At 40.4% G+C, this 16569-nt stretch overlaps 1 protein-coding gene across 7 annotated transcripts in view; it reads right to left on the reverse strand.

The window, feature by feature from the left end:
* Positions 1-16569, reverse strand: part of ak7b (adenylate kinase 7b) — a 784344-nt gene that overhangs the window by 114628 nt on the left and 653147 nt on the right. For 6 of the 7 annotated variants that reach the window (XM_077538608.1, XM_077538612.1, XM_077538607.1 and 3 more), the window contains 3 exons: positions 8213-8341; positions 8026-8088; positions 2785-2982 (listed from right to left, as the gene is read on the reverse strand). In XM_077538608.1, the coding sequence (XP_077394734.1) occupies positions 2785-2982; positions 8026-8088; positions 8213-8341 (390 nt within the window). The remainder of the gene's footprint in view (positions 1-2784; positions 2983-8025; positions 8089-8212; positions 8342-16569) is intronic. The other variant, XM_077538611.1, reaches the window with a different exon arrangement.

A 16569-nucleotide genomic window follows, 5' to 3' on the forward strand; every position in this document is an offset into this window, starting at 1 on the left:
AGTTTTGTTCGTAAGTACTTTTCTGTGCAGGTTTTCACGCAGTTTTATAAATGAGGCCCCAGGTGGAGGAGAAGCTAGAGGTGTGGAGGTTTGCCTTGGAAAGGAGGGGAATGAAGGTTAACCATGGCAAGATGGAGTATCTGTCTGTGAGTGAGAGGGACCCAAGTGGAAGAGTGAGGTTACAGGGAGAAGAGAACAAGTAGGTAGAGGAGCTTAAGTATTTAGGGTCAGAAGTTCAGAGCAATGGAGAGTGTGGAAAAGAAGTGAAGAAGCGTGTTCAGGTAGGCTGGAACGGGTGGAGAAAAGTGTCAGGTGTGATGTGTGATAGAAGAGTTTCAGCTAAAATGAAAGGAAAGGTTTATAAAACTGTGGTGAGACCAGCGATGTTGTTTGGATGGAAGTCATCCTCGTCACGCCAAGTCTTCAGAGTCTTCCACGGCACACCAAGTCTTCCGAGTCTTCCACGCCACGCCAATTCTTCCGAGTCTTCCACGCCACACCAAGTCTTCCATGTAATCCACGCCACACCAAGTCTTCCAAGTAATCCACGCCACACCAAGTCTTCCAAGTCTTCCTCGCCACGCCAAGTCTTCCAAGTCATCCACGCCACCCCCAGTGTCATCGCTATGCCTACGCCCAGTGTCTTCGCCATGCCTACGCCCAGTGTCTTCGCCATGCCTACGCCCAGTGTCATCTTCCCGCCACGCCAAGCCTACACGCCACGCCCTGTTCAGTCTGTCCCCGTCACGACCCGTCCTACCCCGTTCCTTCTCATCAATAAAATTGTTCATATAACTGTCAATCCGCTTCCTGCCTGTTTCCTCCGCTTTTGGGTCCATCCGCTACACTCAAAACATGTCAGAATGATCCCACCTACCCGGACCCAGCGGAAACGGCAAGTTCCCGTTCCGGCTCCCCGCTGATCTCAGGAGCCCGTTCCGGCTCCCAGCCGGTCTCAGGATCCCATCCCGGTGCCTCGGCAGCCCTTGGATGCTACGCCTGTGCCGCTGCTGCCGCTTTAGCCTCTGGCCTCTTCGCCTGTGCCGCTGCTGCCGCTTCAGCCCCTGGCCTCTTCGCCTGTGCCGCTTCAGCCCTTGGCCGCTTCGCCAGGGCCGCCACTGGACGATTCGCCTGTGCCGCTGCAGCCCCTGGCATCTCAGGTCCCCTCGTCACGGCCGATGGCAGTTGTCTCATGTCTCCCCACCTCCTGACACCATGGCTACGCCCAGTGTCTTCACCATGGCTACGCCCAGTGTCATCTTCCCGCCACGCCAAGCCTACACGCCCTGTTCAGTCTGTCCCCGTCACGACCCGTCCTACCCCGTTCCGTCTCATCAATAAAATTGTTCATATGACTGTCAATCCGCTTCCTGCCTGTTTCCTCCGCTTTTGGGTCCATCCGCCACACTCAAAACATGTCAGGCAGAAGGATTCTGAGTTTCCAAATGCCAGGCAGAAGATCGAGAGGAAGACCAAAGAGGAGGTTTATGGATGTAGTTAAAGAGGACATGAAGGTATTGGTGTGAGAGCAGAGGATGCAGAGGACAGGGTTCGATGGAGGCAACTGATTAGCTGTGGCGACTCCTGAAGGGAAAAGCCGAAAGAAGAAGAATGCCACCAATCACGGACGATGGGGACTGACCCGGCCCACAAATAGCGATAACCCACGTGTAATTGACGTCAATTGAAAAGAATGCATGGGAATACATAAATAAATAAATAAATAAATAAATAAATAAATAAATAATTAACTCATTCACTGCCAGTCATTATAGAAAATTTTTACATTTCCAATACTCACGTGATATTACATTCAATAATTATATATAAACCGAATCTACCAAATAACAGAATAGACTCCCTACTTTTTGTCCCGTCCCGTTCTTTTATAATTGACAGCAGAAAAATGTAGGTTTGCCAAAATACAGCCATTTCTCCCATGGACTCTGAAACTGTGTTTATTTCCTATAAAATGGGGCAATGATGTCATCTACCGGTGGTTGGGCATCAGTAAAGTTGTTTCCAAGTTTGATATTTACAGTGGAGCATGCTCAGATTCGCCCCCATTTAGCACCGCTCTAAAAAATACAATTGACAAGTATACTTGTCAAAGGCAGTGAATGAGTTAATTAATTAATTAATTAATTAATTAATTAATTAATTAATTAATTAAATAAATATGTTCTTCAAAAATGCCAACAAACATTAAGTACCAAATTTAATGTCTTGTTTCGAGGTATTGATCAATGACATCGTTGATCGATCAGGCAAATGACGACGTTACAGCCGATCTTTTTTTTTTGTATAAAATGAAATATTGTCTGATCCAGCCAATCAGGTGTAAAGGCTAGTACTGTATTAATTACATTTATTTATTTATTAATTAAACTTAATAATCTGCCGTTACCCACCACCCAACCTATCTGGCAACAGTTATATAAGGGGAGTTCCAGCACTTATTATGTTTGATAGTTTTTTATGTAGTTTTGTTTTGTTTTTTTTACTCACGTAAACGTGCATGCTCCCTTGGTTCATTTAATTGTTTATTTTCTTTGTTGAACCTCTGCTTTTGGAATCCATGTTTCAGCAAGTTGACAGTCATCACAAAACCTTTATTAGCCATACGACAATGTTTCAAGTAACATTATTATACACACACATGCACTCTGTTTTGTTGACGATTACTGATGAGCATATGGCAGCTAAGCAGTGGCTTGGTAACGACAAAAAGACGAAACTGTAAACAGAGGTCTATGGCTTTTAAAGTTTCAGAAAGGCTCTTACCAATTAATAATGGGTTGATGTCCAACTCCTCAAAGTAACTGACCACACTTTCTTCTTCCATGTTTTTATCTCTGTATTTGGCTAAAATCTGCAGGAAGTGCTCGTGCTCATACTTGTGTTCCTGCACCAACTTCTCAGAGAGGTTAATCACACGATCTTTCAGGAAGGAATCTGATGCATCAAGGTATAAAACAAATTCTGCAAGGCACACACAGAGAAAAACATTGCAAATAATTAGACAGTAAATGGCTGCATAGATTTGCTATCTACAGTATGTGTATACATACTGTTTGTTACATATGTAGGGCTGCACATATTTTTTTTGGTGTAGTTCTGAAATGAGCAATTGCTGTTTGGTTATCACAGCCAACACATCCGGTTCACAATCTCTGAGCGAACCTCTGACAGTGTTTCCCAACCAGTGTACCATGGCACATTAGTGTGCCGTGAAAAATTAGGGGTGAATGATTATGGAAAATAATCTAATTGCGATTTTTTTCCCCCCAAAATTGCGATTGCGATATCATGTGAGATTATTTTTTTCAATGTCCTTTTCAATTATTATTTTTTTTTACCCAACAAAAGTTGATTTTAGGTTGCTCCCGGGTCACTTTCTGTTGAAAACAGGTCACTTCCTGTTGAAATCGGGTCACTTCCTATTGAAATCAAGTCACTTCCTGTTGAAATCAGGTCATTTTTGGGTCATTTCCTGTTGAAAACAGGTCACTTCCTGTTGATTTCTGGGTCACACTGGGGTTGAATGGCCGAAAAGTTTGACTTCTCCTTGCTTGAAGTCAAATAAAAGGTACTAAATAACACTTTTACCACACAAAAGTAGGTTTGTCAGAAAGAAGACCCTTGTGACTACAAAATGTCCAACTTTGATGTTTAGTGAGCAAATATTGTGGCCACAGTGACGAGTTGAAGTGAGATTTTTCACGTTTTTTTTTTTTTGTCTCTTCACGCTGACATTTATTGCGCCACTCTAGCAGCAGCAATACACACCAATGTTAAAAGGCTTTTTTGTCCTTTTCGCTCACTCTCTTTGAACCCGCACAGGAGGGAGAGCTTACATTCCTTATAAAAAAAAAAATTCTACACCAAGCTCAAGATGGGAAAAATTGCAACAAAAGGAGCTAAAACTCATATCGGTCGGTTGTGTGCAGCGTGGCTTGGAAAAAGGTGGTTGATTTGTGGATCTTTTCCCCACTTCTCCCTTCATTCGTATGGGACTTTTTGGCGGGTTTTTCGGGGAATTGCATCGCCATTGTATCTCAGAATTCCGAAAAAAAAAAATGGTTCCCCGCCAAGTCAGACTGAGCCTCTTTTGATATTTGTGCCGGTACGTTCAACGGTTCAGGCCGCATTGTTTTCTGAAAAATTACAGTAAATAAAGAAGAAAATGAAAACTAGAAAAATTTCCACTGAATATTTGGATGTGACTGCTGACTCTTGCAAGGTGGAAAGCCGCATGCACTGAACAGTTTGCCAAATCCTGTTGAAATGAAGTTATTTCCTGCTGAAATCAGGGCACGTCATGTTGAAATCGGGTCACTTCCGGGTCCCTTTCTATTGAAATCAGGCCACTTCCAGGTCACTTCCTGTTGAAATCAGATCACTTCCTGTTGATTTTAGGCCACTTCCAGGTCACTTCCTGTTGAAATCAGGACAGTTGCTGTTGAAATAAGGTCACTTCTGTATCACTTCCTGTTGAAATAAGGTCACTTCTGGGTCACTTCCTATTGGAATCAAGTCACTTCTGGGTCACTTCCTGTTGATTTTAAGCCACTTCCAGGTCACTTCCTGTTGAAATCAAGTCACTTCTGTGTCACTTCCTGTTGAAATCAAGACACTTTATGTTGAAATCAGGTCACTTCCTGTTGACTTGGGCCACTTCTGGGTCACTTCCTGTTGAAATCAGGTCACTTCCGGGTCACTTCCTGTTGAAATCCAGTTCTTGATATTGAAATCAGGTCACTTCTGGGTCACTTCCTATTAAAATCAAGTCACTTCCTGTTGAAATCAGGTCAATCCCTGGCATACCTAAATAATTGGCCAAGATGGGCGCTTCTCTGTGTGGGTGGGTGCCAAGAATCCTGGGTATAACTAATCAATTGGCCAAGATGGCCGCCGCTCTGTGTGGGTGGTGGTGCAAGAATCCCAGGCGTACCTAATAAATTGGCCAAGATGGCCCCCACTCTGTCTGGGCAGTGGGCGAGAATCCCAGGCGTACCTAATCAATTAGCCAAGATGGCCGCCGCTCTGTGTGGGCGGTGGTACGAGAATCCCAGGTGTACCTAATAAATTGGCCAAGCCTTGAGTACACAGAAAAGGGGGTGAATTGAGCCTGATTGGCTGAGGCAGTTGCGATGCAGATGTGAGAGACCGGGCAGTATAGCTAAAAAAAAAAAAGCACTAAATAAATAGCAGTCCATTGCATTACATTTAAAAAAGGGAACGAGCTGAACAGTTTAAAATTTTAATGGTTTTAATTGATGAAGAAATGTGGAAGTTAAGCCATAATCAACAAACTGAAAATTACTTACTGTCTCTATAAACAACAAACACATTCACGCACACACATTTGCCTTTCACTAGTTTGGACATCACACACACACATTTTGCTTCAACTGAGTTCTATGAGAAAGCGTCCACCTCGAACAAAAGACTGTCGCGACAACGGTTTAAGATACAGATTCCAGAAATGGCCCATTAGAACGGCAAGGGGAATGCAAACATGTTCTCATTTTTTATATCAGATGAAAAATTACCGAATTAGAGCAGGTTGAAAATTTGTAACTTAAAAAAAAAAAAAATGAATAGGAAAAGCAGGCAGAATTACATGGGGTTGAATGGCCGAAAAGTGTGACTTCTCCTCGCTTGAAGTCAAATAAAAGGTACTAAATGACCCCTTTGCCACACAAAAGGGGGTTTGTCAGAGAGAAGACCCTTGTGACGACAAAATGTCCAAATTTGATGATTAGTGAGTAAATATTGTGGCCACGGTGATGAGTTGAAGTGAGATTCTTCCAAAGAATTTTTTTTTTGTCTCTTCACTCTGAGGTTGATTGCGCCACTCTAGCAGACGCAATACACACCAATGTTAAAAGGCTTTTTTCATCCATTTCTCACACTCTCTTTGAACCCGCACAGGAGGGAGAGCTTGAATGATATCCCTGGTGCCAAATTAACTTGTATAGATGTCGAAGAACATACTAATGCTCAATTGAAGAGATGGCTTGGTGTAGACGGCTGAAAAAGACGAGGAAATGAGCCGACCTGATCCACAGGTAAAGTTGTTGTTTTTTTTCTCCCCCTACGCAACTGACCATCTCCAGTTTCAACAAGCTATTTTAGCCGTTTCACTCGCCCTTCATTATTGTCCGGCAGTCGGGGTAGTGCAAATCGTGAAACAAACAAACAAAAATAATTAATAATAATAAAGACAATTGCTTACCTCTTTGGGACGGCGGTGGCTGGAAATGGCAGGATTGTAATCTAGAAGCATGCATGCATGCCACCCCCAACAAAATGTTGACTACATATGAAGGTAAATGAAAGGCTTCACTTCACTGGCGTTTAACTGCTCTTTTGGACATCCGCACAAGTTGATCCCCATTCACATTTATGACTGAATTTTTGGCTTCGGGAAACGATTAAAGAATACATCCTTCATATGTGGACGGTTGTAGTGTCTGGAGTTTCTGCAAGTTGCATAACAGCTGTGTTTACTCGGCATGTTGTTTTACAGGAGATGAATGAGAACAAAACAAGCACTATTTGCATGGCTTGTTAATGAGCGAGCTTCTTTTTGACCATCCTTCCGCCTTGAGCTGCTGAAGTCACGTGGCCTTGCGGTCTAAAAATAGCATTTGTGCGGTTCCCCATTGAGCACGAAAACAAACATGTAAACCACTCCTGAAGAAACCCGGTCTAGACCAATGTGTGCTGTCAAATTTTAGGCGCATTTCCAAACTGCCTTTTATCTCTAAAATTCTGGAGAAAGTGGTACACATGCAACTAAGCACCTTCTTGGAGGAAGATAACATCTTGGAGGTTTTCCAGTCAGGGTTTAAGAAGATGCATAGCACGGAGTCAGCCCTGTTATGAGTTTTTAATTAAATCCTCCTGGCAAATGACACTGGAGACTATGTATGTCTCATGCTGTTAGACCTGACTGCAGCGTTTGATACAGTGGACCACAGTATTCTGTTGACTCGTTTACAGCACCGGGTGGGCATTGGTGGAAGTGCTCTTGAGTGGTTTCGATCCTACTTGGTCGACAGAACATGCTGTGTTCGCCTTGGGTGCTCCGAGTCCCGCACCACCCCACTGTCATATGGTGTTCCACAAGGATCTGTATTGGGGCCCATTCTGTTTTCATTATATCTGTTGCCCTTGGGCTCCGTCCTTAGAAAACATGGAATTTCTTTTCATTGCTATGCGGATGACAGTCAGATCTATGTCCCGCTTAGTAAAAAGGATGTTTTCTCATTGAGGCTTCTTTTGTCCTGTCTGGAAGAAATCAAAGCCTGGATGGCTTTAAATTAGTTGAACTTCAATGAGAAGAAAACAGAAGTTAAGGTCTTTGGTCCCAGCGGCTCTTCTCATCCTGCCGACTTGGGTCCTCTGGCACAATATCTGAAGCCAACAGCCTCAAACCTGGGTGTCAAGATGGACAGTGACTTTAAACTGGATCGGCAAATTGCCGCTGTTGTCAAATCCAGCTTTTTAATGTAATCCTGTAATGGGATTTTTATGAGGTTTTAGGTGAATTAATGAGTATATATTTACACGTATTTGCACGCACACACACCCCCACACCCACACAAAAGCAAGACATTAAACAGACTGTACAAACTGGTACTTCCAATTGAATAGAGTGGTTAGGCTAACTTCAAGTAGTTCACGAACAACACTACAACCCTTGAGCCCTGTCAAACTCTTTGCACCCCTGGCGCCCCACCAAAAAGAAGAAAAAAAAAAGCTTTGTGCACAAAAGCTTGGTGACAGACAGATCACAAGAGTGCAATTTACAATTTCCAGTACGACCATAGCAGCGCACGGCTTATATGCACCCTTGAATATGGCTTCAGAAGTCATCTCAGGCCTTTGGAATACAGAAAATCATAAAAATCAAACCCTTTCTCATTGGAAATACTTGGGTATGTGTTGTGTATGAAATATGTGCAAATATACAACATTGTTTTCCCACTTGAATGACTGTGGTGGTGGTCGAACCTGGCATTATCTTCTTGTTGTAAGAGGAAATGGATGCTCTCTCATCCGATTCATGCTCGTCAACTAAAATAAAACAAATACAATTAAGATACATATTTAATGAATTGTTTAAGTTTATGTGTGTGCGCATATGTGAACACATTACAAGGCTCTTATAGTATGCAATAATCCTCTTTGAATTTGTTACCATGGAAAAGCTCTTTGGCTTGATCATATGTCTTTGGAAATCCATCCAGTACAAAGCCCTGGTTTTTGCAGGGGTTGCTCATTAGATTATCCGTTATCACCTTCACCAACACCTGGTCATCCAAAAAACCTATGGGACAACAATATCATTTACAAAATAAACATTCACTTTAAACACTGGGGAGCATATGAGTCAACAACTTCAAAGGCCATATCCTGAGATGCTAACGTTGTTGAACATTGCGAATGTTGAATTTGCCAAATATGAGGCTGTCGTGTCTCATTTTGCGACATTCTTGCAATGTTTTTGTGACATTTGAGACGATGCACAAATTAACCTGAAATTTGAGTCTAATTCATCCACACAACGGATGAAAATTATTATTTTTCATTTAATTTTTATGAGAAGATGTATTGTATGGAGTTAAATTAGGGTCAAAAGTTTTGTACTTGAAAAAATAAAACTTGAAACTTAAAATTGTTGTGTTGATCTTGAATTTCACAAAATATAAAAAGGTTTTCAAAATAAAAATAAGCATGTGAAACGTTTTTTCGGGTCAAAATAAATTTTAATTCACTTCGGTCTTTCCTTTGAATAAATTATTTATTTTCATTTTTTGCTTCCATATATATTTTGACATTTGAGGTCTTATTTTTTTTCAGTTGAATGTTTTTTTTTTCTTTTCAGATTCAGATCTTATTTTTTTTCTGTTTCAAAACTTTTTTTTTCACTTTCAAATCGTTTTTCACTTTCAGATATTTGTTTTTTCCAGTTTCAAATCTCTTTTTTTCAGTTTCAGACTTTTGAGCCAAATGTTACGTGGGGGCGTGGTGTCGAATCATGAGTGACAGCTGCACAAAAGCGCTTTGGAACCACCCCCCAGTGACAGTGCCTTCAGGGAACGGAGGAATGAAAAGAACTCTTAACTCAACATATAGACGCCATATTCATGTGATTGGCAGCATATGAATTGATGCCAGTGACAAAATTCCACTTCAAAGTCTGTTTTAGACAGTACTGTGCACCAATTACGATCTAGCAGCAATAGATTATGACAGATTTTGCCGTACAACAGCGACGTTAAAGCGTCTGATATGTCCGATGTCTACGTTGGCATTGTGAACGCATCGTATTCTCCCGCTTGCTTGCAAGAACAAGGGTGGCGTCCGGCCGGTCACCGTTAGGACATCTTAATGCACAGGTGAGACATGCTAAATAAGTGTTGCAAAATCATAACAAACAGTAAGGGGCTGTTTTTGTGACAACATATTTTTTGGCGTGACACATTATAAATGGGGACTTTGTCAAAGCTGAGATAACGTTAGCATGAAGTATCGGCCACAAGCAAGCACTGCGGAGTAAACAACTGAGGTAAAGCTAGCCGCCTTTTCTCTTTACACGGTCAAGTCCGCCGCACTTCATTTTTTCTGTTCGCTCTTTTGTAGGATTTGCGGTAGTGTGCTCAAAGAGACGCTGGCATGAAGAACAACATCCGCTGGTATGGAGAACGACGTCTGTTTTTCAAAATAAAGGATCGTTTTTCAAAAATAAAATTCAATTCAAACGCAGTTTAAAAGATGTTTGTTTTTATTATTGTTATTAACAGTTCAAAAGATGTTTCACTATAACACAGTACCACTTCACATTTCACTGGGAATGCACTCTTGTAGGGTGATATTGAGCAATAATGTTGATATGTACAATATTAAAGGGACACTTATTGATCAATTTTCAGCGGCAAAAAGTTACTACTGTTTTCAATAATTAATTTGGTAACGTGATTATTTTTTTATGTACATTTAATAACACCACAAAACATTTATGCTTAGGGCACCAAAATAGCTAGCGCCGGCCCTGCATATGTCGTTACAGCCCCCAACCTCCCCAAGCTGTTTTTTTTTTTTTTTTAAGCGTAGCGTAGCATCTGTATTATGTAAACGAAAGCTTGGAAGAAGGTTGTGTATTTACTGTCTGTATATAGACAGAATGCATTGAGGAAATGCGAGAGACCGTTACCTAAGATGGTTATCAATGGTTTAGATCCGAACGAAATTTAATAGAGTGCACCAACAGGAAAAACTGGGACAGAACAAAAATGTAGTTTGTCGCACACGCCGACGATAATGACACAATCCACATTCTATAAGGTTTTTGTTAAGATTGTAGCGAGTAGTGACGGGAGTCGGAGGCGGAGTGTTGAAGTCCGGAGCCAAAGACTGGCGTTTTATTGACATCATCAACAACAACTCACTCTGTGCGAGGCTCACAGACCTACCAACATTTTGTTCTTTTATCCTTTCATCCTTTTATCCTTTCATCCCATCCAACTCCTCCTTCGTCCCAACGTTCCGTGGGTGAATTATGTTCTCATCACCACAAGATAAGATTATGAACATGGCCAGTTTGTGAAGTATAAATAACTTACGAGCCAATAATACATAACGTCCTAGTCCCCTGTTCTGACGATGTCCACAGTCAAATGAATTATGAAATAAAACGTAGTCCGTGCAGTATAATAACCAATGCTTTTTTTTTTTTACCCCTCGAACATGCCTACCTTTCTCTTTAATTTGGCCTCTCTTCTCTGAGATCTTGCAGTGGCAGCCGCTAGACATCGATTTGTGCCGGCTGTTGGTGAGAGTAAAGGCTCCGTGTTGCTAGCAGTTGCAGAAGTAGCCGCCAGAGATCCTCCATCGGCTGGATCAATTCCCACGTCTGGTTCTTTAAAGATAATCGACACTGCGTTGGGCTTTAGTATGAGGCGCGTGGCGAACCCCATCTCAAATTGTAAATTGTAAAAGTCCTAATGTCTGAAATGTTCGCTGCACACATGCTGCTTGTCCTTGCCGGGATGTCGACAGCACTTAGCAAGCTATTGCCTGCGCATATAGCCCTTTTTGGGGATAACATACCAGTGTGCACCTCGGGGTTTTTTCCTTGACGACACCTTGTAAAATTTTGCAATACAGTAAGGCATAACTGTCCTCCTCGTCGTTATATCTGCGTGAACTACTGTTCACCAAGCGAGTATACACACTTGTTACGTCACCGCTTGGGGGCGTTCCAACACGTAAGTACTTCTATGTTGAAAACGTTGCCAACAAAGTGAAATAAATTAACTATTTACTGCCAATCAAGCCATACATGTAAAATTAAAGGTGCCTTCCTTTAAGTTAATTTAAAATGAAGGAAAGGTTGAAATGGAGAAAAAAAGAGGTGTGTGTCATTGAGCAGAGATGCCATCATGAGCCAGTACTAATTTGGGGCCAATAGGTCACATGACCTCGAAGCTATTAAGCAAAAATGCTAATATTTATATAAAAAAATATATTAAAAACAAGTGGAGGTCTAAAATGAAAAAATAAAAGGTGTGCATCATCTATCAGACATGCCACTATGATGCAGCACTGATTTGGGGTCAATAGATCACGTGGCCTGGTAGCTATTGAGCTCAAAAGCTAATATTTACATTAAAAAAAAAAATAATAATAAGTGGACATTCCTCATGATACCAGCGGTTACAAGTGTAAAATATTATAATATATATAATATATAGTTATAATATATTACAAGTGTTAATATTAGCTTTTGAGCTCAATAGCTACCAGACCATGTGACCTATTGACCCCATGCATAGATGATGCACACCTTTTATTTTTTTCATTTTAGACCTCCACTTATTTTTTAATATTTTTTTTTTCTATAAATATTAGCATTTTTGCTTAATAGCTTCTAGGTCATGTGACCTATTGGCCCCAAATTAGTACTGGCTCATAGTGGCATGTCAGCTCAATGACACAGACACACCTCTTTTTTTTTCTCCATTTCAACCTTTCCTTCATTTTAAATGAACTTAATACTGCAAATATCAATGTTATTGCTCAATATCACCCCACAAGAGTGCATTTCTAGTGAAATGTGAATTGGTACTGTTATAGTGAAACATCTTTTAAACTGTTAATAATAATAATAATAAAAACAAACATCTTTTAAACAGCGTTTTAATTGAATTTTATTTTTGAAAATCGATCCTTTATTTTGAAAAGCGGATGTCGTTCTCCGTGCCAGCGTCTCTTTAAGCACACTACCGTAAATCCTACAAAAGGGTGAAAACTTGACCGCGTAAAAAGAAAAGGCGTCTAGCTTTACCTCAGTTGTTTACTACGCAGTGCTTGCTTGTGGCCGATACTTCATGCTAATGTTAGCTCAGCTTTGACAAAGTCCCCATTTATAATGCGTCAAGCCAAAAAATATGTCGTCACAAAAACAGCCACTTTACTGTTTGTTATGATTTTGCAACACTTATATAGCATGTCTCACCTGTGCATTAGGTTGTCCTGAGTGACTGGCCAGACGCCACCCTTGGTCTTGCAAGCAAGCGGGAGAATACGATGCAGTCACAATGCCAATATCGACATCGGACATATCAGACATTTAAATGGCAAAATCTGGCATAACCTATTGCTGCTAGACCGTAAATGGTGCTCAGTACTGTCTAAAACAGACTTTAAAGTGGAATTTTGTCACCGGCATCAATTCATATGCTGCCAATCAATCGAATTTGGCGTATATATGTTGAATTAAGAGTTCTTTTAATTACTACGTTCCCTGAAGGCACTGTTACTGCGGGGTGGTTCCAAAGCGCTTTTGTGCAGCTGTCACTCATGATTCGACACCACGCCCCCACGTAACATTTGGCTCAAAAGTCTGAAACTGAAAAAAAAAAGAGATTTGAAACTGAAAAAAAATGTGTTGAAACTCAAAAAAATAAGATCTGAATCTGAAAAGAAAAAAAACGACCTCAAATAAATAATTTATTCAAAGGAAAGACCGAAGTGAATCAAAATTAATTTTGACCCGAAAAACCCCGTTTCACGAGCTTATTTTTATTTTGAACACCTTTTTATATTTTGTGAAATTCAAGATCAACACAACAATTTTCAGTTTCAAGTTTTATTTTTTCAAGTACAAAACCTTTGACCCTAATTTAACTCCATACTATTGGACATTTTATTATCGGACATTTTTGTCCAGTCCACGTCAACGTTATGACGTACTGCGTGGAATGCAACTCAGCCCTGTTCATTTTAGACTTATTTCCTGGTCTATTGTGCTATAAAAGTGCGTTCTCAAATACTGACATAATTGAGATAGCGCTCCTACCCATCTCATGTTTCATATTTCTTCCTTCAAGAAAGAAAGAGGAAAAAAAGACATTTATTGTGGAAGTGACTGGCGAATAGGTGATCAATGAGAGAAAACAACCGTTTAAAATGTTCGTTCGCGTGCAACATCCAGCATGCGTGGCTTTTGAGGAATAGAAATGCACCACAAAGCTGATCTTGTTTTTCTATGTCTCCAGAATGTGCGGATTGCATACGGTAGGTCCAGACTTAACATGGCGGTGCGTAAAGTGCTTAAATGTGAACATTTCTATAGTGCTATAGAACCCTATTGGATGTTTTACAAAATAACCTAAACCTATGACCAGAAGTGGACAGTACTCAGCTACTTGTATTTGAATAACTTTTGAAGAAATTAGAGTATCTTTATTCTTTCTTGTACTTGAGTAACATTATATAGTACAGTGGTACCTCTACTTACGAAATTAATTGGTTCTGGAAGAAAGTTCTTAAGTAGAAAATTTTGTAAGTAGAGACGCATTTTCCATGTAAATGCCCTAATCCGTTCCAAGTCTCCCAAAATTCAGACATAAAATGTTTTATAAAGCATGAAAATACATCAAAACATGTAACAAATACATGTTACAATTAGATTATTGCACAATAAATGAGAGTTGTGCGTAATGTAAAAAGCAAAGAGAGAGTAAATAATAAAAATTATGGTCATTTACCTTTTTAACTGCTGTCCTCATCGTTTTTTGCCCTGTTTGGTTCATGTTCTCTCTCAGAAGTGTTTTTTTGCCTGGTGTTTTGTTAAGAACTGATCCAAGGATGTTTGCTTTTTTTATTATTATTATTTTTTTATTGATTTTATTTTTTTTTAAACAGTCCTTTGAAAATGTCCAAGGCAAACATCATCTTAGTGAGCAAACGCCCAAATGGTGAACACTTTTTCTGGGTGATTCTTTTAAACAAATTCCAAAACTTCACAAGGCATCTTTTTCCAAAAAAGGCCCAGCTCGTCGCAATTAAAAACTTACTGTGCCTTCATCAATCATCTATTACCTAGGCTCATAGATACCTATGGTAAAGATTCCTCTTGCCAATGAAATGCCAGAAAGATGCACAAACACCGATCTAGTACACGCTCATACCTATGGTAGAGGTTCCGCTTAGCCAATGGGATGCCAGAAAGATGCACAAACACCGATCTAGTATTTACGCTCATAGGTACATATGGTAGGTAATAGCCATAGCTGAAAGTACGTTGCGTTCGGTAATGTATTTTTACCTTTCGTATCTAGAAATTTCTTTCGTAACAAGAGGCAATATTTTCCCGTTGAGGCGTTTCGTAACTCGGAATTTTCGTATGAAGAGACGTTCGTAAGTAGAGGTACCACTGTATCTGTACTCTTACCATCATAATACAATGAAAACAAAACGTTTTTACTGCGAGTGAATCTTTAAGCCGCTACAGATATTTTAACCTGAACCTTTATCCTCTGTATTTATTCATTTTAATTTAAATATTGCAATTTCTTGATAAATGTCAGAATTTTTACAATGTCTGCTTTGCAAACAGTAAAAAACGCACCTACACACTTAGTTTACTCATCACTCCCAGTACTCAAATATTTGTGCAAGTATTTTTACCACACTTTTAATTTCTACTTGAGTTTAATTTTCCAATGTAACATTACTCTCATTTGAATATAAATATTGGCTATTCTGCCTTTGACATGCTAGTCTATCTGTGTCACAAAGATGTGAGTAGTGTCACCTAGCTACTTTAACACAACTAGGTCAAATGTTAGTTAGTTTATTTTTAATTAAATGAGCATAATCTCAGAAATTTCAAAATCTTGCTCAAATGTTGAAACAACTGCTGGAGACACTATTGAAGCATCATTGAAAAGGATGACCCACTGCATCAGCAAGCAGCCCAGAGATGACACCTGATCTTCTATTCGATGTTGACACAACCACAGCAATGGATGCAGAAAAATAAAACATTTCAGATGAAGCACAATCTTGTTGATTAAATGATACATGTTATTTGCTTTGAGTATTTCAAATAACTCCCAATATGGATAACATTTGACTCCTTTATCATTTGAAGATTTTGGTGTCTGAAAAACATCTGAAGAAGGAGTGAAGACACGGACCAGCCTGTTGCGTCCCAAATTTCCTCTCTTTTATTCCAACAAATAATCAAATCACTTCAACATATATAACTCACAAGGTGCTTTAAACAAAACATAGTCTCTACATATTAATATAACAATCTGATATGAAAATAATCATGTTGGGAGCAAATGACGTTACGGGCAGTTAATAAGCCTCGCGCACGGTGAGAGCTCGTTAACGACCTCGTTTAGTCTCGTCAACACAAGTCCGTTAAATAACAGAAATACACTGATTCACACCTATTGTGTTCTCGTCACCAAGGGCTTTACATGTGAAATTTTTAAATACCTTCCAAACATTACAAACCTGAAAAACATGTGAAGTAGGAGTGAAGACACAGACCAGCCTGTTGCGTCCCAAATTTTCTCTGAAGGGAGGGGGGAGTGAGTTCCCTCACTAAAGTAGGAACCTGGGTAACACAACGCCTCAACACATAGGTTCCGTTCTTTTAGTTCCTACCCACGTTAATGTAAATGTGAAAGATACATTCACTCAATGTTAAATTTAGTATATCCATCCATCCATTTTCTTGACCGCTTATTCCTCACAAGGGTCGCGGGGGTGCTGGCGCCTATCCCAGCTGGCTCTGGGCAGTAGGCGGCGGACACCCTGGACTGGTTGCCAGTCAATCGCAGGGCACACAGAGACGAACAACCATCCACACTCACAAGCACACCTAGGGACAATCCGGAGCTCCCAATTAACCTGCCATGCATGTCTTTGGAATGTGGGAGGAGACCGGAGTACCCGGAGAAGACCCACGCGGACATGGGGAGAACATGCAAACTCCACCCAGGAAGGTCGAAGCCTGGACTTGAACCGGAGTCCTCAGAACTGGGAGGCGGACGTGCTAACCACTAGATCACCGTGCCGCCCAAATTTAGTGTATATTACAAAAAAAAAAAAAAAAATGAATCATGCATTCACAACATGTTCCCATCATCAAAATCATTTGTGTCCACACATTTTTGAGTGTCACAAAAGGCAGTGAAATTCTCTCAGAACAGGAACCGTGCATCAAGGATTCTCATTTGTTGGACTTCACCG

The sequence above is a fragment of the Festucalex cinctus genome, chromosome 12 (genome assembly GCF_051991245.1).
Source record: "Festucalex cinctus isolate MCC-2025b chromosome 12, RoL_Fcin_1.0, whole genome shotgun sequence".
NCBI classification, from domain to species: Eukaryota; Metazoa; Chordata; class Actinopteri; order Syngnathiformes; family Syngnathidae; genus Festucalex; species Festucalex cinctus.